The sequence below is a fragment of the Ciona robusta genome, chromosome 2, assembly GCF_009617815.1.
Source record: "Ciona robusta chromosome 2, ASM961781v2".
Classification (NCBI taxonomy): Eukaryota; Metazoa; Chordata; class Ascidiacea; order Phlebobranchia; family Cionidae; genus Ciona; species Ciona robusta.
Window position 1 is genome coordinate 3,919,280 of NC_143236.1, and position 22,649 is coordinate 3,941,928.

The 22,649-nt window shown below is 35.8% G+C and overlaps 3 protein-coding genes, 1 long non-coding RNA gene and 9 other non-coding genes across 16 annotated transcripts; 12 read left to right on the forward strand and 1 right to left on the reverse strand.

The window, feature by feature from the left end:
- The first annotated feature begins 136 nt into the window (after positions 1-136).
- Positions 137-208, forward strand: Trnae-uuc (transfer RNA glutamic acid (anticodon UUC)). Its single transcript has one exon. It is a non-coding gene; the product is annotated as a tRNA-Glu (tRNA).
- Positions 209-215: 7 nt separating this feature from the next.
- Positions 216-286, forward strand: Trnag-gcc (transfer RNA glycine (anticodon GCC)). The gene has a single exon. It is a non-coding gene; the product is annotated as a tRNA-Gly (tRNA).
- A 1,275-nt stretch (positions 287-1,561) lies between these two features.
- On the forward strand, positions 1,562-1,633 carry Trnae-uuc (transfer RNA glutamic acid (anticodon UUC)). The gene has a single exon. It is a non-coding gene; the product is annotated as a tRNA-Glu (tRNA).
- Positions 1,634-1,640: 7 nt separating this feature from the next.
- On the forward strand, positions 1,641-1,711 carry Trnag-gcc (transfer RNA glycine (anticodon GCC)). Its single transcript has one exon. It is a non-coding gene; the product is annotated as a tRNA-Gly (tRNA).
- A 720-nt stretch (positions 1,712-2,431) lies between these two features.
- On the forward strand, positions 2,432-2,503 carry Trnae-uuc (transfer RNA glutamic acid (anticodon UUC)). The gene has a single exon. It is a non-coding gene; the product is annotated as a tRNA-Glu (tRNA).
- Positions 2,504-2,510: 7 nt separating this feature from the next.
- Positions 2,511-2,581, forward strand: Trnag-gcc (transfer RNA glycine (anticodon GCC)). Its single transcript has one exon. It is a non-coding gene; the product is annotated as a tRNA-Gly (tRNA).
- Positions 2,582-3,867: 1,286 nt separating this feature from the next.
- Trnae-uuc (transfer RNA glutamic acid (anticodon UUC)) lies at positions 3,868-3,939 on the forward strand. The gene has a single exon. It is a non-coding gene; the product is annotated as a tRNA-Glu (tRNA).
- Positions 3,940-3,946: 7 nt separating this feature from the next.
- Positions 3,947-4,017, forward strand: Trnag-gcc (transfer RNA glycine (anticodon GCC)). Its single transcript has one exon. It is a non-coding gene; the product is annotated as a tRNA-Gly (tRNA).
- Positions 4,018-4,735: 718 nt separating this feature from the next.
- Trnae-uuc (transfer RNA glutamic acid (anticodon UUC)) lies at positions 4,736-4,807 on the forward strand. The gene has a single exon. It is a non-coding gene; the product is annotated as a tRNA-Glu (tRNA).
- A 521-nt stretch (positions 4,808-5,328) lies between these two features.
- Positions 5,329-9,190, forward strand: LOC149740287 (ficolin-1-like). Its single transcript, XM_089873274.1, has 7 exons — positions 5,329-5,681; positions 5,742-6,534; positions 6,595-6,691; positions 7,069-7,165; positions 7,271-7,338; positions 7,516-7,575; positions 7,942-9,190. The coding sequence occupies exons 2-7, from the start codon at positions 6,490-6,492 to the stop codon at positions 8,178-8,180; spliced, it is 606 nt and encodes a 201-aa protein (XP_089729400.1). The 5' UTR covers positions 5,329-5,681; positions 5,742-6,489; the 3' UTR covers positions 8,181-9,190.
- A 685-nt stretch (positions 9,191-9,875) lies between these two features.
- On the forward strand, positions 9,876-19,183 carry LOC149740288 (glutathione hydrolase 7-like). 3 transcript variants are annotated; one of them, XM_089873266.1, is made up of 15 exons: positions 9,889-10,035; positions 11,123-11,167; positions 13,171-13,333; positions 13,459-13,567; positions 13,988-14,142; positions 14,637-14,849; positions 15,184-15,391; positions 16,038-16,194; positions 16,361-16,482; positions 16,840-16,925; positions 17,201-17,356; positions 17,527-17,641; positions 17,937-18,063; positions 18,140-18,247; positions 18,491-19,183. In XM_089873266.1, exons 3-15 carry the CDS (start codon positions 13,269-13,271, stop codon positions 18,661-18,663), a joined length of 1,794 nt encoding a protein of 597 aa, XP_089729392.1. In that variant the 5' UTR covers positions 9,889-10,035; positions 11,123-11,167; positions 13,171-13,268; the 3' UTR covers positions 18,664-19,183. The 3 variants fall into 3 exon arrangements, with proteins under 3 accessions (XP_089729390.1, XP_089729392.1, XP_089729393.1); XM_089873267.1 differs by lacking the exon at positions 11,123-11,167 and adding an exon at positions 12,436-12,470 and having other exon boundaries at positions 9,913-10,035; XM_089873264.1 differs by lacking the exon at positions 11,123-11,167 and having other exon boundaries at positions 9,876-10,035.
- On the reverse strand, positions 10,037-13,128 carry LOC149740289 (CMP-N-acetylneuraminate-beta-galactosamide-alpha-2,3-sialyltransferase 2-like). The gene is made up of 4 exons (XM_089873271.1): positions 11,848-13,128; positions 11,414-11,543; positions 10,755-10,911; positions 10,037-10,661 (listed from the first exon to the last, which is right to left on the reverse strand). Exons 1-4 carry the CDS (start codon positions 12,418-12,420, stop codon positions 10,382-10,384), a joined length of 1,140 nt encoding a protein of 379 aa, XP_089729397.1. The 5' UTR covers positions 12,421-13,128; the 3' UTR covers positions 10,037-10,381.
- Positions 19,184-19,903: 720 nt separating the features above from the next.
- On the forward strand, positions 19,904-22,426 carry LOC149740290 (uncharacterized). 2 transcript variants are annotated; one of them, XR_016384462.1, is made up of 6 exons: positions 19,904-20,028; positions 20,534-20,590; positions 20,650-20,707; positions 20,762-20,799; positions 21,216-21,254; positions 22,339-22,426. It is a non-coding gene; the product is annotated as an uncharacterized LOC149740290 (long non-coding RNA). The 2 variants fall into 2 exon arrangements; XR_016384461.1 differs by having other exon boundaries at positions 19,912-20,028; positions 21,216-22,426.
- Positions 22,427-22,649: the final 223 nt, after the last annotated feature.

The following is a 22,649-nucleotide window of genomic DNA, read 5'->3' on the forward strand; positions in this document are numbered from 1 at the left end:
TATACGTCTCACACTTAGTGTGTGTCATAAATTTGTGTTATTGGTTCTTTTAATGCGCCAACTCTAAAACGTGAAGAGGCTTGTTAAAGAGGCGCGCATGTCGGTAATCGGATTTTTGTCTCTTTTTGTATGCGTCTCCTACATGGTCTAGTGGTTAGGATTCCTGGCTTTCACCCAGGCGGCCCGGGTTCGATTCCCGGTGTAGGAACATGTTAGCATTGGTGGTTCAGTGGTAGAATCCTCGCCTGCCACGCGGGGGGCCCGGGTTCGATTCCCGGCCAATGCAAATTTTCTCACATTTTATTTAAAGTAGACAACAAATTGACAGCAGCACGGCTACGCAGAATTTATAACAAGTTCATTGCTGCGATTAGTAACTTCAAAGGATTTTTATTTATATTCAACTTTTTATTACTAGAATGTTTTATTATTTTAACGTACAGTGACGGCTGAGTCGTTCTTATATCACGATTTTTAACACGATAGCTAGGTTGTCAGGTACGCTATAGCCATTCGATAATGGCGGTTGTTCCTGCTTATTTATTCAATACACAGTTAATTATATTATCTCATACCGGAACCTTTTTTGGGTGGGCACGCAGAAGTTAACATATAGATTGTTTCGTGAACAGTTGGTGCGGTTGTTCCATGCCACGTCAGCTTTATAACCGGTTATATTTTAAATCTAAAACCACTTAGTTTCTGAAAACTTGGAAACTTAGTGTGTTACAATACTGGCGTCACAATCAGCCTGCTCGCCAATCCTTGAAGCTGATTGGTTGGATTGCTCACGTGACTCAAGCCTCGCACCAGCTGATTACGCCTGCATTGATTGCTCTGCGCATAAAACGCCTCTTTTACAAAGTGCGTTACCACGTTTCATTCTAGTTGAAGTTGGTTCCACACCAGGTTACAATAAGTTAGTTGGTTTCAAGAAGTTTTCCTGAAAGACTTGAGTAAGTACTATTTCATTACATTAGTATATATTATAGTAGGGTGGGAAAATATGGGACACCTTTTTATTCTATTTTCTCGTCCCATTTGGAAGTAAACAAAGAGTATTCAAAGAATTATAAAATCGTATACTTACGAATCCTGTAGAACGTTCCTAATAGTTTAAAACACGATTAGAATATTTGGATTTCATGTGCCAAAGGTGTCCCGTCTTTCCCCGCCCTACCTTCTGTTACATCATACTATTTATTATAACATATACTTTTAATACATAATACAATACAGTTATATTATTGCACTACTTTGTAAACAGTAACTATATGTTACAAATTGTGTGCCTAGCGTTTATTACTTTATTGTAAATTTTACATTATGTTTCAAGAATCGCGATGGTCTGTATCACGTCACACGCAGTATCCAGGTTCACATTAAGTTTCTCCTAGACGTTTTTTTTAAATCGTTTATGTTAAATAATATACGTCTCACACTTAGTGTGTGTCATAAATTAGTGTATTGGTCCTTTTAATTCTCCAACTCAAAAACGTGAAGAGGCTTGTTGATGAGGCGCGCATGTCCGTAGTCACATTTTGGTCTCGTTTTATGCGTCTCCTACATGGTCTAGTGGTTAGGATTCCTGGCTTTCACCCAGGCGGCCCGGGTTCGATTCCCGGTGTAGGAACATGTTAGCATTGGTGGTTCAGTGGTAGAATCCTCGCCTGCCACGCGGGGGGCCCGGGTTCGATTCCCGGCCAATGCAAATTTTCTCACATTTTGTTTGAAGTTATAGATAACAAATTTGACTGCAAAATCGGACACCCTTTTATTCGATGTCCTCGTTCCATTTGGAAGTAAACAAAGAACACCCGAGAAATTATAGAATAGTATATTTACGACTCCTGTAGAACGTTTTTAATTGTTTAAAACATGATCAGAATATTTGGATATTATGTGCTAAAGGTGTCCCGTCTTCCCCCACCCTACCTTATATTATGTCATACTATACCATATATACTGTTAATGTTTACTACAATACAGTTATTGCACTACTTAATAAATAGTAATTATATGTTACAAGTTTTGTGTTTATTACTTTATTATAAATTATTCTTTATCACACTATGTTTCAAGGGTCGCGACGGTTGTTTATCACGTCACACGCAATATCTGGGTTCACACTCGCTGCGTGATGTCCGTCATAAGTTTCGTTACGTCATAACTGAACAACATAAGGGACAGTTGTACGCGTATACGCTGGCCCTTAATATCCGCGTTAAATTTAACTTTAAAGTATTTTTGCGTATTAACTTTCTTCTACTTGCGTATTTTTATTCGTCTATGTTCAATAATACACATTTCATACTTAGTGTGTGTCACACATTAGTGTTGGCGTTTTTAATTCTCCAACTCAAAAACGTGAAGAGGCTTGTTGATGAGGCGCGCATGTGCGTACTCACATTTTGGTCTCGTTGTATGCGTCTCCTACATGGTCTAGTGGTTAGGATTCCTGGCTTTCACCCAGGCGGCCCGGGTTCGATTCCCGGTGTAGGAACATGTTAGCATTGGTGGTTCAGTGGTAGAATCCTCGCCTGCCACGCGGGGGGCCCGGGTTCGATTCCCGGCCAATGCAAATTTTCTCACATTTTGTTAAAAGTAGACAACAAATTTGACAGCAGCACGGCTACGCAGCATTTATAACAAGTTCATTGCTGCGATAACTAACTTTAAAAGATATTTATTTATATTCAACTTTTTATTACTAGAATGTTTTATTATTTTAACGTACAGTGCGGCTGTGTCGTTCTTATATCACGATTTTTAATACGATAGCTAGGTTGTCAGGTACGCTATAGCCATTCGATAATGGCGGTTGTTCCTGCTTATTTATTCAATACACAGTTAATTATATCATCTCATACCGGAACCTTTTTTGGGTGGGCACGCAGAAGTTAACATATAGATTGTTTCGTAAACAGTTGGTATGGTTGCTCCATGCCACGTCAGCTTTATAACCGGTTATATTTTAAATCTAAAACCACTTAGTTTCTGAAAACTTGGAAACTTAGTGTGTTACAATACTGGCGCCACAATCAGCCTGCTCGCCAATCTTTGAAGCTGATTGGTTGGATTGCTCACGTGACTGAAGCCTCGCACCAGCTGATTACGCCTGCATTGATTGCTCTGCGCATAAAACGCCTCTTTTACAAAGCGCGTTACCACGTTTCATTCTAGTTGAAGTTGGTTCCACACCAGGTTACAATAAGTGATTTGGTTTCAAGAAGTTTTCCTGAAAGACTTGGGTAAGTACTATTTCATTACATTAGTATATATTATAGTAGGGTGGGAAAAGATGGGACACCTTTTTATTCTATTTTCTCGTCCCATTTGGAAGTAAACAAAGAGTATTCAAAGAATTATAAAATCGTATACTTACGAATCCTGTAGAACGTTCCTAATAGTTTAAAACACGATTAGAATATTTGGATATTATGTGCTAAAGGTGTCCCGTCTTCCCCCGCCCTACCTTCTGTTACGTCATACTATTTATTATAACATATACTTTTAATACATAATACAATACAGTTATATTATTGCACTACTTTATAAACAGTAACTATATGTTACAAATTGTGTGCCTAGCGTTTATTACTTTATTGTCAAATATTCTTTACTACATTATGTTTCAAGAATCGCGATGATCTGTATCACGTCACACACAGTATCCAGGTTCCCATTAAGTTTCTCCTGGCCTTTTTTTTTGAATCGTGTATGTTGAATAATATGCGTCTCACACTTAGTGTGTGTCATAAATTAGTGTTATTGGTTCTTTTAATGCGCCAACTCTAAAACGTGAAGAGGCTTGTTAAAGAGGCGCGCATCTCGGTAATCGGATTTTGGTCTCTTTTTGTATGCGTCTCCTACATGGTCTAGTGGTTAGGATTCCTGGCTTTCACCCAGGCGGCCCGGGTTCGATTCCCGGTGTAGGAACATGTTAGCATTGGTGGTTCAGTGGTAGAATCCTCGCCTGCCACGCGGGGGGCCCGGGTTCGATTCCCGGCCAATGCAAATTTTCTCACATTTTGTTTGAAGTTAGATAACATATTTGACTGCAAAATCGGACACTCTTTTATTCGATGTCCTCGTTCCATTTGGAAGTAAACAAAGAACACCCGAGAAATTATAGAATAGTATATTTACGACTCCTGTAGAACGTTTTTAATTGTTTAAAACATGATCAGAATATTTGGATATTATGTGCTAAAGGTGTCCCGTCTTCCCCCACCCTACCTTATATTATGTAATACTATACCATATATACTGTTAATGTTTACTACAATACAGTTATTGCACTACTTAATAAATAGTAATTATATGTTACAAGTTTTGTGTTTATTACTTTATTATAAATTATTCTTTATCACACTATGTTTCAAGAGTCGCGACGGTTGTTTATCACGTCACACGCAATATCTGGGTTCACACTCGCTGCGTGATGTCCGTCATAAGTTTCGTTACGTCATAACTGAACAGCATATGGGACAGTTGTACGCGTATACGCTGGCACTTAATATCCGCGTTAAATTTAACTTTAAAGTATTTTTGCGTATTAACTTTCTTCTACTTGCGTATTTTTATTCGTCTATGTTCAATAATACACATTTCACACTTAGTGTGTGTCACACATTAGTGTTGGCGTTTTTAATTCTCCAACTCAAAAACGTGAAGAGGCTTGTTGATGAGGCGCGCATGTCCGTACTCACATTTTGGTCTCGTTATATGCGTCTCCTACATGGTCTAGTGGTTAGGATTCCTGGCTTTCACCCAGGCGGCCCGGGTTCGATTCCCGGTGTAGGAACATGTTAGCATTGGTGGTTCAGTGGTAGAATCCTCGCCTGCCACGCGGGGGCCCCGGGTTCGATTCCCGGCCAATGCAAAGTTTTAGAGTTTTTTTTAATTTGATAGCACCACGGGTATTCGGAATTTATAACACGTACATTGCTGTGATAAGTGTTATATATACCTAAGTTTCATTTGTGTTAAACTTAGATTGACACGAGGTGTAACATAAACAGGATATTTAACGATTATATTGTGGCACAAGTCGGAAAAAAGTCAATAGCTTTCGCTGTTTTTCCTTGCCAGGTAACTAAAAGCACTTTTTGCAACAACGTGCTGGTGGTGCAAATTAGTGTACTTAATTCCACTATGTCGTTACTATTACAAATATACGCGGTTTCCTGCATGTTGTAAGCCCATACGATGCTTCTTTATTTGCGCGGTTGTTGGCTACTGATTTAAGTTAAACAGTTAGAGTAGAAAGGTTGACATCCTATTTGGCGACGTGACGTTTGTTATCCTGCTGGTTCTGTCGCTCCCTTTCTGAAAAACCTGCACTGAACCGCTTTGGATATACTTTGTTCATGGTAATCCCAATGCGTGCACGGTCAACAAAGTTAAAATGGCAACAGCTTACGTAAGTTTCTAGTGTCAGGAAAGGTTGTACGCGCAGGTTAACATATTTACGTAGTAAATGTTGGGCTAAGTGGTATCTACATAACAAACAACGGTATCCTTCATTAGGTATTTAGTATAGAATGTTGTGGGCTTGTTTGTCAACTTTGAATTCAAGCACAAAATTGTGACACGTCGAATAAGCGCAATGCAAGTGATATTAATAATCTTACTTTATCAGATTTCGCATGGTATACAACTCGCCAGTGGTTCAAAAGGTAAGCGTTTAGTTTCTCAAATTTTATATCATTTAACATTAAACAAACCTCCAACTGCAGAACACTGGGTTCCACATGGTGGAAACAGTCGTGAAAATTGGTGTCATTCTACAAAGAATACGAAAATGATGAACGTAGCCTACAGAATGTGTTTAACCGAAGCCCCAATTCTTGTGAACGTCAGTGTAAAACCAACCAATTCCTCCTTGCCGCACAAGTTTAACATTACGGTAAAACAAATAGAGAGATATAGCTTCTTGTCCGAACTTACACGCACGGATCAAACCTCTGGATGGGAGAATATTTCACTTACGGTGGTTTGGACAACATACATGAAACCGCAGGTTTCTTATGAAATTAAACTAATCTGGTATTTCGTATGAAACGGCCCGCTTACAGGTTACCGAGTATGTAAATTTATTACTGGGTATATTTTATGGATTCCACGGACACATACACTTATCATTATCGGTATTTGTGTCCTGTGTATAACCATCACTGAGTCTCGGCGCCGTTGTCATGATATTTGTTCCTTGAAACGGTGCAAAATATGTTTATAATCATAAAATTTTTCCTCGTTTTTTTTGCCATGTTTGTATATTTAATAACTTCCTATTGTAGTTGTTCCGATGCGGCGCATGCGCAATAGCGCCCGGTACAAATTCAACGGCCGGAACAAATATTTCACGACACTGGTCACATAAGTGACTTTGTTGTTTGTACAGACACATCAAGCTGCGAAAAACTGTACGAACTCGGCCACCGTAAAAATGGACTGTACAATATTTATTTAAACGGAACCGCCAAGATGGAAGTATACTGTGACATGGAAAACCCCGGCGGCGGGTGGACGGTATGAAATGTATTTACTTCGTCAACAATCCAAGTTTATCACAAAAATCCTTGTGTTTAGGTGATTCAGCGGAATATGGATAACCGAACGAATTTTGATCGAGAGTGGTTCGATTATAAAACTGGGTTTGGAAACAAGATTGGAAGTTTTTGGATTGGTAAATGAATCAAGGAGTGTTACCTACACTCACCCAAGCGTGCTATGGCGTGCAACAAGTGTTTTTTTTATATGACTCGCGTAATTTGTTTTACAAACTTTTTGTTCAATTACAAGTTACCACTAAATAGTATAGGGTGGGGGACGATGGGACACCTTTAGCACATAATATCTAAATATCCTGATCGTGTTTTAAACAATTAACAACGTTCTATAGACGAAGCGAGGACACGGTTTTATAATTCTTTGAATGTTCTTTCTTTACTACTAAATGGGACCAGAAAATAGCCCAGCAGGGTTCGTTTTATTTGGATAACTCAGACAACAAATTAGAACATGTTTAAACAATTTCTACCTAACTAAGTTTCTACAACCCAGGGTTGGAAAATATACGAGCCTTGACAAAGAATGGAGATCAGAAGCTTCGAATCGACATTACAACATGCAACAAAACTAAGATAGTAGCCGAGTATTCGTGAGTAACTTTACCATATCTATCATAATAACTGTTTTGTAGTGAGCATGTCGTGATAATTCAACGACAGCATCATACCGTTATGCATTTCCTTTATTTTCGCAGTAATTTTACGGTTGGTCCGGAGAGCGAGAGGTACAAATTGTATGTATGTGGGTATCAACATAAGCAAGGTGAGGTTATGCTGCTGTAGTAACGAAACTTGTTGTAAGTTTGAAAATTCCGAACTTTCCTAACGAAAAAAGGAATACGTAAAATTTGGTCGCAAGACTCGCAATTATGGTACAACTAAAATCTATTAAAGTTGCGTTGATACATCTGCCATAGTAAACAAGCTTTCGTTTTTACAGAATGCTGCTTCAATCATGGATCTTCGGACACTTATGTACACAGCCAACGTTGTGTTGGAGGTAAAGCTTTGTAAACCATTTATACTGCTGGGTGATTCAAAATAAATATGGAACAGTCATCGGGGAGAAATAGCCGGGGGAGTGGTCACGGAGGAGATAGCCAAGGACGAGAGGGAGATATCCGGGGGCGTATCTGGGGGTTAAAATGGTCACGGGTTGGTAGGGGGAAGTAGCCAATGGAAAAACGCCCGGGGGGAATTAGTCTATAGATTCTTTATAGAACCACAAATAACAACCCCGAAAGCGGGCATGGGGTGTATAAATTTAGAACACTTGCGTTATAACGACTGCCGTTCCTCCGACGGCGCAAGAATAATATGTTTCATTCATTAATCCTTTCCAAATTAAACATTTTTCTAATCTTAGATGCATTGGGTAGGAATAATGGGAAAGAGTTTTCTACAAGGGATTTTAATAGTAAAAATCGTTGCACTCAATCAAGAAAGGCGGGATGGTGGTTTGGTTTTTGTACAAGTGCCAACTTAAACGGAAACTACAAACCGTGTACAATTGGTACGCAATATGCCTACTGGAAAGAACCGAACAGTACAAGTCCTCGGGAAGGCTTAAGATTCATCGAAATGAAAATACGACAGGCAAACTGAGCATTCGTTCAGAAATAAGCATTACCTGTTTATCTTGAACCACATAACGATAATTTGTTCACATTCAAAGAAAATTGCACACCCAGCAGTGGTCACTATTGGGTTTCCGGAAAACATTGGTCACTAATCGGTGGCCAAAAAAATTAATAAATAATTACTCATAAAGTACATACGCGGGGGTTGGGGCAGTTACTGACAAATAAGGTGTTTTGACCAGAAATACCGATTTCCAAAATTGCAACATAAACGGAACCCAACCAGTTTTAGTTATGATATACCGGACAATTGTATGTAAATAAGGCGCCGGATTGTCGTTTCTGTTTTTTTTACTAGAGTGGGGGAAGACGGGAAACCTATTCAAATCAAAGAAGTATAAAACCGTATCCTCACGACTCCCATATACTGTTGTTTAAAATACGATCACGATACTTGGATGCCAGCTGCTAAAAGTGTCCCATCTTCTCCCACCCTACTATGCATGTTAACTGTTTTCCCTTTTACCAACTTTTATTTGCATGTTATTTGCAGTAGCGTTGCAAGGAATGCGCAATGCCCCTCGGTCCAAATTTAACGGTCGAAACCAAAATATCACAACACACTTTATACCGCCAGTCACATAAAATATGAAGGTATTTATCCTGTCCTTATTTTCCAGAAAATTAACTTTTTACCTGTGTTTTTTATTGTTTAATAAACTAGTATAATAAACAAATATGGTCTTCCTATTTGAACGAAATTTCCCTTATTGCTTAATTCTTTCCTGTTTGTGTGTCTCAATCATTTTAAATTGAAGCATACATATTTATTAAAGCTACACTCTCTTGATATTAGCTTCTTCTCAAAATGAACTATTTTTTACATCAATTGTGTTCAACATTAGTGATGAAGTTAATAGTAAACTGCGACTTTGTTAATTTGCTTTTTTGTTTTACTAACAAACAATACAAATCCAACTTATATGCTGGTTTGAATTGCAGTTTTTACTTAAAGTTAAAGGGACATACCAAAGAGATTAAAACCATCTCTTTGGACATACCAACGAAAAATAAAAGCAGTAAATTAATAGAGATGCTCAAAAGTGTGACCAAAGTTTCAAAAAACGATTTTATCAAGCCCAACAAGAATAACTGTCTGACGAAAAAGCGTATATATCCAATGTAAACTCGTTATTACGAGTGGCCTCCCATCTGTTACGAGACCAACGGAAACGACTAGGGATAGACCACTACGTGCCCAACAACGTATTTACTTTGGCCAGAGTCGTAAAAACACCGAGTAGTCCAACTGCCGTCTTTGTGTGTCCAAAATAGAGCAAAAGCGGTGACTTTCGCAATGAATTTAAACGAACTTGTTGAGTTTTATTTGCGATTTCCTTTCGTGGAAAGGCGTAAAACAGCTTCTATTTACATTACCAAACATTTTTTTGAAAAAACATATAAATTTACCCCCATTAAATGACTAAAATGTCACAAATCAACCGCTTCTAATTCCATTTTTTGACTTTTTTTGATACAGAAAACAAATAACACTTGTTTTTTATACTTTTCAACCTTTAAATTTGTTTTTAGACTTAAGTTTTTCTCTAATTTACCGAAAAACATGCATTTTCCCTATACCTACTGTGTTATTTTGGAACCAAATTGCCTTTCAATTTGTGTTTTACGTAACAATGGGTTGGACTACTCGGTATTTCTATGGCTCTGACTTTGGCTATGCTTTGACGTCATATGGTGTACGGAAATGCTGCGGCAAAAAGGTGATCTTAGAACTACTAGATTTTTAAACGATTCTCAAGCTTCGCCATCTGTTGATTTTGACATGGACGGGTTTGCAAATACTTACGAAAGGGATGCAGGTACAATATGCATTATTTATTCACTGTATCAAAGTATACCGACTGTCCAAGTTTCATATGTTTATCCTTCATGCTGCACTTTCACCAAAAATTTTAGATATTAAGTTATGCAGTTTAAAATAACTTTGCCTACATTTGTTTGTGAGTCACGAAATACAGGCTTGAAGGCTTCTTATCGCAGCTTTATAAACCATTCTCTACATAATGTATACAGATAACAGATGTACTGTGGTTCATATCATTGATACACTGCATGACTATTCACGTATATGTTTGATTATTTCAAATATTTGCAGCATTGTATGTTTCCTTAAACATGAGTAGGGCTAATTGTTTTGAAACTATGCTATGACGATTGTTCCGACCTGTGTACCCTTAGCAGTCCATGTATATGTAACTGGTCAATAATCTCATTTTCTTGCGCTGAATCATGGACGCCAGTTTTACGAAAAGCCCCTGCCACATGGGGGGGCAAGTCCTCCCAGTAATGGTGCCAGTTCCCCGCTCTGTTAGCTCCAAATCCATACACATCAACTTCATCACACTCGTGTAGTGCATATATAAGTGCCAACAGTCCTGTGGAGGGATACCTTCCATGGTGCTGAGTCCATCGGTCATGTACATAGCTGGGGTATTTAGAAGCATATATAGGATTATAAAGATAAAACTATAGAGCAGTGCACGCGCTCTAGTTGTTTATGGTTAAAGTATAATTTTACCGTATGAATGTAGGACTAATGATGGTAATCTTTGATTTGTCGCATGTAACTCGCCTAACCACCGGTTGGTAGGTCCTTGTTATTTCTCCTGTGGTTAAAGCACTGAGAAGCCATTTAATGTCCAGTGGTTGAAATGGCACCAGTACCAAACTGACTCCTGAAAAGTTTAAGTGCTATGTAAGGTTTTACTCTAATTTTATTTAATAACCACCGTATGGTTAATGAATAGGAAAACAGCAGCAACATTTACCGTAATGTACACACCATCGAAATTTAAATTAAAGGAAATCAGTGTTGTTGTTATCTACAAGGAGAGCTTTAAATTCTTTATAGTTTCCTATATAACAATGTGCTCTTTGTGCTTGCAGTTTAACAGTTAATCGCAAGGTACTGATTTCTGTGCCCTTCCTTAGGTATGTTTACTGTTGCTTTAATCTAATATGCATTATCGCTGTAGCTGATTTGTTTACTAATAAAGCACTGGCACTAATTTTATCAAATTGTATTTGATTGGTGAAACGGTAATAACAATAATTTGGTGTAAAAAGTATTTTATAATTGACTTGATAATGGCATGCATTGTTTTGTTTTTAACCAGCCATTCTAATTGCATGATCTTTGATTACTGTGTTTTCCCAATACAGCCAGAGGCAATTTACCTTGAGGCAGTGAGCTTGCAGCAGTTGTAGGATACATAAATCTGTGTGTTGTTTTTGAACCCACATCATTTTCATAGTTATAGGTAGGACCTTTGTTCATACGAATGACAAAATCATGTCCGTCTATTTCCTGTCATTAAAGTAGTTATATTATGTTTGTTTCCTAGTCATAAGTTAGAATAAGCAGGTTAAACTAGTGATATGGTGTTCAGGTGGTGTTAGTAATGCAGAAAGATATAATGATGTTTTTTTAAACATCCACATCGTAATGTTGTATAGAACTTAGGTTTTATAAATCTTGGTTAAATTTACTAAGTTACCATTAATGGGAAATTGGGAAGATAAGCTATGTTAGTTCATGTTTATTGAAGTTATTTGTACATTGGAAAAGTGAATAGGTATACCATGATCTGTAATACAGTTTAAAATCTCACATTTCCATAGTTTGAGTTGAGTATATTACCAGAGTTTCCAACCACAGCACAACTTCTACAGCCAGCCTCTCTGTCATGAGTTAGTCTAGCAAATGGATCTTTCCTTGGCACGCCTTCTTTGTACAATGCTTCGAACGTTTTGTCCAGATTCTCTGCTTCGCTTGACTGCAGCGATAGCCACCAGTCATATACCAAGTAATCAATCTCCAGTGCGCTCTGTGTCCACACAGGTTCAATTTCTGGGTTAAACCGTGCTCTAAACCACCGTGTTTGAGAAGCATCAAGTTGATGTCCGCATTTATTGTTCTGCTGTATCTCCTCCCGAGGATGCGAATGATTTACTCTTCCTAAATCAAACCTCTTTCCTTTATTAAGGTTTTGAGTTTTCTGCTGCACATAACTATCTTCCTTTATCACGTTTATAACCGGAACCTCATCTTGGCCGGCTTTGTTTTTCCGGTTTGTTTGTAATGCAGTCTTTGTTGACCATAGCAAGAGCCAGCTATAGGTTAGAAAAATTGCTACTACGAGCAGCATAGCAATCACACGACTTAATTTAAAGTTGATTAACATATTATGTGTCTGCAGGCTGTTTCCTATGTTAAATTGACCTGTTGAATCTGGTAAGAAGTTACTAGAACTTAATCGAAGCACCCATGCTTGCAAATTTAATTAATTATTTACTTTAGCAGTAATAACCCAATGACATGCACGTAATTCATAGACACCATGAAATGCATATTGATTCTGCATCAATACAAGCTGCATGTTTACTTAATTGTGCCTGCACTACAATGCTGTAGTTTAGTTGTACTGTTGAATAGTTCCAGCTGTTCATTAGCACTGCACATCTGCACATGTACTTTTATTACCTCCTACGTCAGTATCTATTCATTCCTTGTGTTATTATAAAGCACAGCATCAGCCTAAAATACAATGGTCATCACACAACTTTCACTCCCCAAACTGCTGACTGCATCCCATCTATCAGCCTTTGGTTTCATTACTGATATGGATAGACCTCTTACTGTTAAGCTGTTGCTGATTAACCAGCAGGAGTTTGCTTTAGTCTGTTTGTTGTGCCACTACACAATCGATCCCAATGATTATACATTGTATATAACAAAACTTTATGTTGACTTTTTAATTGTTGACTCTTTCAAAGCATGCACTCTTACAATTGATTGCATGTTATGCCTGCATTCTTGCATGGTTCCACCATACATTCTATTTATATTCCTAATATTTCTGATCATTTGTTTCAATTTAAAATTCCACCTCCACACTTTTTTTTTATATTTACATATTTTTAACTGCCCATAGAGTTTGCTGTAGTAACCTTGTCCCCAAGTACCGCCCATTTCACTGCAACGGAAAATTCCACTCCAAGTTCAGATACACAATCAACAAACGTATTCATTATGCCATCTGCTGGAGAAACGTCTCCTTTAAAGGAAACAACAAATGATCCATTCTCAAGACCCAGGTTATTAAATTGTGACAATACTAAACGCAAACACACTTAACACTGTATAATATATGTCCGTTATTAAAAATCCATTCATCAATATACTATAAGGTGACTAGATATGTAACTTGTTGTTTTTACAGATGGATGCGAAATATTGATGGATTTTGTATGATCATTATCAGCATGGTAGTGTTTTCAATCAGTATAACTGTTGCTCTAATTATTCAGATATACACAGGCAAGCCCCAGGTATGTCATAATTTTTAGTACACACATATATATGTACTACTATAAAGATAATCTGCTATTTTATGTAGGTGTTCATTAGCACTCCACTATGCCTCCATTAAATAATACATTTTGATTTTTTGTGTTTTTAAAAATTCTTTCATGTTTTTCCTTTAAAACTGCTGGTGTTTTGTTTTAAATATGTAAAACTTTTTGTTACATGTATTTTAAAATATATATATATTAATATGTAAAGAAAAAAATTATATATAATTTGATAAATATTTTTGGTATATAGAAAAGTTTCAAAGTGTGAAATCATGTTATCATGTGCCTTTAAAATTATCATAATATAAGTTATTATTAATTGCCCATTTTAGAAGCATAAGCCAGAAAATTCATGTGTATATGATGTATTTAACATGACATATTACTTTCTAGATAATTCCAACTGGTGGAGTGATGTCAAGTGATCCATACTGCACCAAGATTGGCTTAGATTTGCTTCAAAACGATGGTGGTTCATCAGCAGATGTAGCTGTATTGACAGCGCTTTGTTTAACAGTAACTCATCCACATGCTGCCAGCATCGGAGGGTAAGTTAGTTGGTTAAAATAAAAAAGGAAATTTCTAAAAAAAATTTAAATAAATTTGTTTACTTTTTATTTTAATGAAAGTTGGCTTAATTATGTTGTGGTAATCTTCAAAATTGGTTTTAAATATGGTGCTCATTTAACTAATCTATGGTTGGTGTTTTCAGCATTAGGTAGGTGTTAAAATGATGGATTGAAAACAAGATTTGTTGCTAAAAAAACTATTTCTTCTAAACTATTTTTAAAATAATTTATCTATGTGTAATTTTATTTTGTCTAAACATTTTTGTTTAATTTTTTTAAAGAAACTCATTAATATGAAAATACTGTAAGTATCTTTTATTAAGCAACTCTTTTGTTTTACGGAGGAGATTTTGCTCTCGTACACTTGTCTTTTTTTTACCCATTTGTCACCCATACTCATTTCTTGTCTTGTTTTTATTTACCCATTTGTCAGCCATATCTTGTCTTGTTTTATTTACCCATTTGTTTCACAGAGGAGGTTTTGCTCTCGTACACCAGCAGAAGTTGGTGAAAGGGGCAACAAAAATGTTTAACTTCCGTGAGGTTGGTCCTTCATATTTCAGCAACTCATCCAATGTTAATTCGATGTTCAATGGAAAGCCGATCTCAGAAGTGGCGCCTCAAATGAGCATCGCTGTTCCAGGGTTTATTTTAGGATTGCAAAAGTTACACGAGACTCATGGAAAGTATGTAATTTTGTTTACCACCAGTCCAAATACGATATCAGCACTTTAGAATTTTAGGCTAACACTTTTAAGAATTTATTTTTATGTTGTAAGACTATAATAGAACATGTGTAATTTGACATAGATAATAAACTAGTTTAAAATAGTATATATACATCTAAAGTATGAAGCATTAATATTGCTCTATGTTTGGGGTCTAAACTCTTACTTTACCCTAGTTTCCATGGCATACTTTGGACCTCATTCACATAAAATAGAATAGGATTCATAACTTAGTCCATATATATGCCTAATAAAAAATTCAAACAATACTAAATAAGTATATGTTCTTCAGACTTCCATGGTCCAATGTTGTGAGTAGGATTGCTGTGATTGCTAGAAATGGAATCAAAGTTTCTCCTGAATTATCTGATGCAATTCAAAAACTAAACTTGACAACTATTCCCCAACCTCTAAGAAGTTTAATTACCAAAAGTGATAACTTGACAAAATTAAAACAAGGAGATCTTTTTACACAGCCACAGCTGGCTAATACTTTAGAGGTAAGTTTAGTGCAAATGTATCAGTATTAACCTAAGTTACCTAATTAAAAGTTCCATTTATTAATCCTGTAGGTTTGAGACTATTTGCCAATTTTGTGTTCCGCTATAACAAAATGTGCAGCTCAGCAGCTTTATATTAAGAAAAAGTATTTAACTCGGATATAACTGAATGCATAGAAGAAGTTGGTAATTAAGAAGATGAGTATGTAGAAGGCAAAATGTTCAGAGCTAGAATGAACTACCGAATAAATTCGATTACTTGTCAATTAAAAAGCAGAAATACACTGAGTAACATAAGCTTGAGGAAACATATGGCTCGCATTCAATTAGAAGCAACAGCAGCCCCAAATGCTAAAAATCTAAATCAGGACTAAAAAAATACCAAGTAAAAAGAGTATGTAATGAAAACTAGTTGCACTAAAATTGGTATACAAAACAACGAAAGCTTTTGTGACTAATTTATTTTCCTGTTACTTAATGACTCATTTTATCTGACCATCTGTCATGGTATTTAATGTTTATTACATTTTAAGCTATGCAATTTTTAAATTTTATATATATGTTAATTAAACATTCAAAATAAAACTATGTGCTATTTGTATTGCATGTTATCATATTCAATTGATTTAGTTGGTTTTAATGATAGGCAATAAGCACTGAAGGTGCTCGAGCTTTATACACTGGCGCATTAAGTGGTCAGTTTCTTGGTGAAACTGCAGAATTGGGAAGTGTCTTGTCTAAATATGATTTGAATTCCTATGCTGTTAATGTTACATATGGGATAAACACAGCCAAGTACAAAGGTGAGAATGAAGTAAAGTATCTGTTTGGATAATTAAAATTGTATGTTTATACTAGTCGATTCTGCATAATAAAAGAGAAAGGATTACGCTGTAATTACATATGTTCACTTTACTAGGATGTAAACCTAGTGTTGTAAATAGTTTTGTAATGATTTATTATATACAGACATGGCTCTGGTAACTGGTGAATATCCCTCATCTGGTTATGCATTACATGCAGCAGTTGATACAATGTTGGGGTATCCAACCATCAATCCCAATTCTTCCCCACAAGATTCTTTCTTGCAAGTAAGTAAATCTTTTTATATTCTGTGTATTATCTAAAGCAGTGGTTCTCAACCACCAGTCTGCCAGATATAATACAATTATAGCAAAATGCAAGATGTTGAAGTCTTATTAAAGAAATAAAGCATTAAATTTAAACTGATTTAGAACTTCACCAGTTCCGTAATTTGCAGCACTGCTTTTGAGTTGCATACTTTTGTCGTAATTACCGTTTTGGTTGATTTTTGAAGGTCCACCGGTAGGTCTGGTCCACAAAATTTGTTTCCAAATTTTACTGGTCTGCAACCTAAAAAGGTCACTGATCTAGAGTATATCTTTTTTACTATGTATTAGAGATCTGACTTAATATTTTACCTGCAGGACCATAGATTGATAGAAGCTTTAAAATACAGCTACGCCCAATTGAGTACGCCCATCAATTCAACCTATCTACACCAAGTGAATGGGTAAGAAATTTGTGATCGTATTAATGCGGGTCCATACCTGACTTAAGTTGACTTGACAGAATGGAAATCAATTGATTTTATTATATTTGTTTTCTGTTATATTGTTTTCCACTTTCTTGACATAGTGTCATAGTCAATGAAAGTGGTTTGCATTTGAAACATTTGTGGGCCAGACTAGAAACCTATACATGGTTCACTTTAATATTTTTTTAAATTTCTCAGTTTAATTAATTGCACAGTAAAAGAATTTTGAAAAAATTATTGTTCTTCTACAGTACAAACATTGGCGCTTATATTCGCTCTCTAATCAACGATACACATTCCTACCCTATGCATCACTACCTCAATGGTGTGCAACTACTTACCACCAGCGAAGGGGAGCAGCATGTTTGTGTGATTGGGCCCGATGACATCATAATCACTATTACAATGTGAGTAATTTTTTTTGTTAAGAGTGTTTTTTTAATAACAAACTGAAAAAAGATACAGATATGTTTTGACATTGAAAATTGTTTACTCTTTTGATATTTTGCATCTTATTAAGTTTTATGACATGAAATAGCCAGGCTGTTTATTAACTACCATATAATTCACTTTACAGGAGTTTAGGTTCAAACTTTGGTTCAAAGTTGATGGCATCTGGTTTTGTATTAAACAATGCAATGCTTGATTTTAGTTGGGAAGGTAAAGTTCAAAGTTCTCTTCAAGTTCCAATGGTAATCAAAAATAACTGATGTGTTTTATACTAAGCGTTTCTTTATTTGGTATTGTTGACTGTTGTATTGTTGTAAGAAAATATACGTATTGTTGACTGTCAGAAATACCTAATGTGTTTTATATCATATACATAAATTGAGTTTTTTTTACTTGGTTTTGTTGAATGTTATATAGCTATAAAAGCACAATAATGCACAGTTAAATTACATCTTGATTTACCTAAGATTTTTACATGCTGCTGTTCCAGTTCATTGTGTGATGTTTCTTTTTTATCTTATATATTTTGTTTTACAGGCAAATTATGTACGAGGTGGTGCTCCACCTGTGTCTTCACTTGTTCCAGCTATCGTAATTCCTTCACTTTCAAAGTGTGGTGAATACCTCATGCCCGCTGCCAGGCCTCGGTCTATGAGTGTGTCAGGTGTGTATGGTGTATCATTAAAGAGTTTACTTGAAATTAAATTTTGATTGCATGTTAATGAACTTGTGATTTTCAGGCATTGCTCAAGTTTTAATGAGAAAGGCATCAAATTTAGGCATCAAAGACAGCATTGCTTTCAAACGGTTTAACCAAGTCATGTCAACCAATGTGGTTCAACTTGAAGGTTTGATTCTTGCTATGATTATCTTGTTTCAATTATTTTCATCTCGTATCTTAGTTAAAACATTTAGTGTAGAAGTTAAAAAGAATTTTTTTAATGTATGCATTTTAATCAATATCACAATGTTAGTATTGCAATGATTTAAAATCGACTTGTTTGAAACAGGAGAAATATTGATTCTTTTAATGTCCAATATGTTTAAAACTAACCACAATATATGTAAGTTTAACTTGCTCAAATTTTCAGATAACCAACCAACTCGATTAGCCCAATACTTACGAGACAGAGGTCACACAGTTTCTATTCTGCCAAATAATCAAACTCTTGGTGTGATTAACTTTATGATTTGGGAGGCAAACTTAGCAAAGTTTATTCAAGATCCACGAGATACCAAAAGCAAGCCTGGCTTAACATATTAACTGATATTCATATTGTTAACATTTTATATCACTTTAGATTTTTAGAATGTTGGTTGAGAGTAACTTGTTGTATACTTAAAATCATTCAACAATTTTGTTGATTATATTTATCACAATATATGTGTTCCTATAATGAGACAAACTATCTAACTGCACTTGCATATTTAATATTATACATTTCGTTTGCACCAAGCCACAAGATACGAACTTTTTGTTTTACCTATCCTGCACATATACTCATTATGGACCAAAGTTATATATCATGTTATATTAATTTATACATCAAATTTGTTTAATACCCGCTAAGACTAGATGTGCAATATATTCAATATTTGATCAATTAGAAGTCCTCATATGTGTAGTTAAATTTTCCAATGAAAGATATTAAATGTTGTTGTTTCATGAATTTATTTATCCTTGCTTTGCATGCACTTGATCGTACTGATACATTGTTGTACTAATTGCACAAGATATTAGTGGTAGGTTGTTGTTTTGTCAATAAAGAACATTATTTAATGTTTATAGTTGTACTGTACCGTTTTTGTTTATACATCTGAGCACGCAAAAAAACAACTGCGCAGTATTGATCACAATTCAGTCAGGATATCAAAGCCAGCAAGAGAGCAGCGCTTTAATGAGTGATCACGTATTGAAATAAGTATCATAATATGTGAATGTAATAATATTTATTTTTCCTTTTACTGCAACGGTCGACTGAGCTCCATAAACAAACAGAAGCAACCAAACCATTTGTGACCGTGGAGAAGTAAGTAGAATGTATTATAACTCATGAAGACTTGAAGATTCAGTGGTTGGTAAAGAATATACGTAAATACGGTTTGTACAACTCCTACACAATGGGTGTTGACTCGTAAACTTATACTAGTTAACGTGGTAGTAAAAAGGGTAATTAAAAGTATGCTAATTAAATATTTGACATGCTCATTCATTAGAAATGTGCTCTCTTGTCGCTCTTTGCCACGATTTTTTTCATACTTAACTTTTAATTATCTCAATTGTTCTTTAAACTCATAAAAAAACATATATATATATATATATATATATATATATATATTTACATATATATTCAATTCACGAATTTTAGAATATTTTTTAGATTTACAAACTATTAAAATATAATTCCCAAATCGTGAATCATTGTGAATTTACAATTGAAGCTGATTGGCCAGATTGCTCACGTGACTGGCGCCCCGCACCAGCTGATTACGCCCGCGTTGATTGCTCCGCGATAAAAACGCCTCATATATAAAGCGAGTTACCACGTTCCAGTTTAGTTGAAGTTCGGTCCACATCAGGCTACAAGATGAAAGGCATGAAGAAGATTTCTGGAAAAACTTTAGTTAAGTATTAAAATATGTTCTACCATTCACTACAACGTATTGTTTTACCTTATACACTACAATGCGCTAACATTATTGTACTACATTGTATATAGAGTAACATTAGTTTGCAAGTTTTGTGCCTTACGTTTATTGCTTATTTTGTTAAGTTTGAATTATTTGTTGTGATATTCTGTTCACGAACCGCGCCGTTTCTTTATTACGTCACTCGCGATGTTACACGCAATACACATTTGCTTCGTTCTCGGTTCACAATCGCGGCGTTGTGTTACGTCATAATTCGACAAAATCGTTTATTTCGCTCTCTTCCGCTCACGTTAGTGTTACGCGTACGTTTCGCCACGTTTTTTTCTGGGGCCCCACGCGCGTTTTGTGTCGTTGCAAGGCACATTACTTGTATGTTATATATTATAACTATGTTTGCGCCATGAAAGCGAAGAAAAAAGATCAAAGAATTGGTAAAATATAAATAAAAATTGACATTATTACCTACACACGCTGTTTTCTAGAAACATTCATTATTTGACGTCACGAAGTGGTGATGACGCATCAGAAGAACCCACTTCGTAAGTTAATTGTTTCGTCACGAACCTAATTAATATATTTCAATTTCGGGTATTAACAGATATTGGAATGTGACCTCACAAAGGATCAAGGGACCATGGCGTGAAAATGGAACGAAGGTAATTGTGACATCATTATGTACAACACGATATTTAAAGAATATATTGTTGCAGAAAAGTCAGCGAATAAAGCTGCCGAAAAAAAGCACAAGGTATATTTTATTTTATCCTTGTTTATAAGAATATTGCTGAATGAAAATAGCCAAACAAATTATAAAAATCGATGTGACATTTAATTTGTAATTATAAAGTGTGGGCTTTGTTTATTTTTTAATGTGATTAAAACTAATGTTTATATATTTATTTACAATTAATTAGATTTAAGGCTTTTTGTATAGTTTGTAACAATTATAATAGGTTGGGGAAAATGGTCAATGTTTTCATTCTCTTATCCCATTTGGTGTAAAACCAGGGATATATAAAGACCTATATAACCGTATCCAATAACTATTAAAAGCGTTGTTATTTGTTATGATTAAGAAACATGGGATGTGGTATCCTCTTGTCCCATAGTACATTATACTCTTTTAAGTGATAAGGCCGTGACATGCTAACGTTTGTGTTGCAGTCGAAGAACAAAGACGAAGACGCCGATGAAGGATACACGGTTTGCGGTTATAGTATTATAAGTTTGAGTGATGTGTGATGTGTGTCTTTCTGCGCTGCCCTTATATTCTGCTGGATCTAATGTCGCCAGCTATTTTTAGTCTGTCATCAGTCACTACTATTGTGCATTTTGCACGGCTATATGAAACATTTGCAATCAAACTATGGCAAACAACTTTTGGATCAGATTTTATTGTTGTACACTGTTGTGTTACTTTTACAAAGATCGAATCTTTCAGCGATTCTGATTGTCTAATCGCTTGGTAAGACGGTATGTTGGTAGTTGGTATACTAGTACTCAAGTAATATCAGCACGCAGTATAATAGCGCATAATTAGAATCCATAATTTATATTTAATTCTGTAAAACAAACTTCTCGACCCCGATAAAATAATTGTAATACAAACGTCATGTAGCGTGATTGCGACGCTGGCCACGTCACAATTACGCTACGGCGTCAATACGGTGGGTCAGAGCATTGCCATGACCCTGCGTTCCGTGCGGTTATGTCACGTCGATTGAGTTACATTATGATCAGGTTGATGCGTGAAGGTCGCCGCCAATTTCATAGCGATCGATACGGTGCGTAACAACCGGACGGTATTATATTGTGTGAAGATACGACGAGAGTATCGCGATACCAACATGTCGACTTACCTTTTAATTGGGACATTCGACATTCGAGGTGTACACTGCAGATGATTATTCTTTAGGGATTTAAACCATATTTTCTTTGTCGATGTTTCATGGATTATGTTCGAGTTAATTACTTTTTGACCATGTCCCTTTTTTGAATGGTTGAGCTTTTGTGTTTGTTGCATGTACGTCACAATATTGTCTCTGCACACGTTATACTATTTTTGTCTTTTTGTTGGTGTATTCCTTGTTGTGCACATTGTCTATGTGCTTCGTTGTGCTATTTTTGTTTATATGGTTGATTTTACCTTGCCTAGGTATGGCAAGGGGTTTCTCACCAGAGTAGAAACCCACTACCATTGGCTGGGGGCTTGTCGTGCCGTAGTGGCTTTCCACCAACGCCAGCCACATAACTAGGAGGGTATTTTAATATTGTTTCTGTTTTTCAGAAGCTTCTAATGAAAAATCTCGCGGTGTTTGGTTTGTTTCGTGTAATTTCTTCGCAATATTGCAAATTAAAATATTAACGGAACCTAACTTCTGCTTCATGATTTAGTTGTATGACGTCAGAATCGTGGAACGTCAGAAAAGTTACGTCCGATTTATACGTCACACAAATAAAAAAACAAAAACAACGTCTTAAACATCGTCTTTGGTCGTCGAATATTTAATGATTAATGACTGGACAGTTTGCCATTAATCATACGTTACCAGGAATTAAGGAATCATACGTTACCAGGAATTAAGCGGTTTAACAATG

What these genes read in the sequence shown, in the direction of transcription:
- LOC149740287 (XM_089873274.1), top strand. Translation starts at nt 6,490, where the DNA reads ATGGAAGTATACTGTGACATGGAAAACCCCGGCGGCGGGTGGACG. An exon ending in ACCCCGGCGGCGGGTGGACG is followed by an intron (nt 6,535 to 6,594) that starts GTATGAAATGTA and finishes CCTTGTGTTTAG; the next exon opens with GTGATTCAGCGGAATATGGA. An exon ending in GATTGGAAGTTTTTGGATTG is followed by an intron (nt 6,692 to 7,068) that starts GTAAATGAATCA and finishes TCTACAACCCAG; the next exon opens with GGTTGGAAAATATACGAGCC.
- LOC149740289 (XM_089873271.1), bottom strand. Translation starts at nt 12,420, where the DNA reads ATGTTAATCAACTTTAAATTAAGTCGTGTGATTGCTATGCTGCTCGTA. An exon ending in TCAACTCAAACTATGGAAAT is followed by an intron (nt 11,544 to 11,847) that starts GTGAGATTTTAA and finishes CTTTAATGACAG; the next exon opens with GAAATAGACGGACATGATTT. An exon ending in ATTAGTCCTACATTCATACG is followed by an intron (nt 10,662 to 10,754) that starts GTAAAATTATAC and finishes TAAATACCCCAG; the next exon opens with CTATGTACATGACCGATGGA.
- LOC149740288 (XM_089873264.1), top strand. Translation starts at nt 9,921, where the DNA reads ATGCTGCGGCAAAAAGGTGATCTTAGAACTACTAGATTTTTAAACGAT. An exon ending in TATCTACACCAAGTGAATGG is followed by an intron (nt 16,926 to 17,200) that starts GTAAGAAATTTG and finishes GTTCTTCTACAG; the next exon opens with TACAAACATTGGCGCTTATA. An exon ending in CAATGTGGTTCAACTTGAAG is followed by an intron (nt 18,248 to 18,490) that starts GTTTGATTCTTG and finishes TCAAATTTTCAG; the next exon opens with ATAACCAACCAACTCGATTA.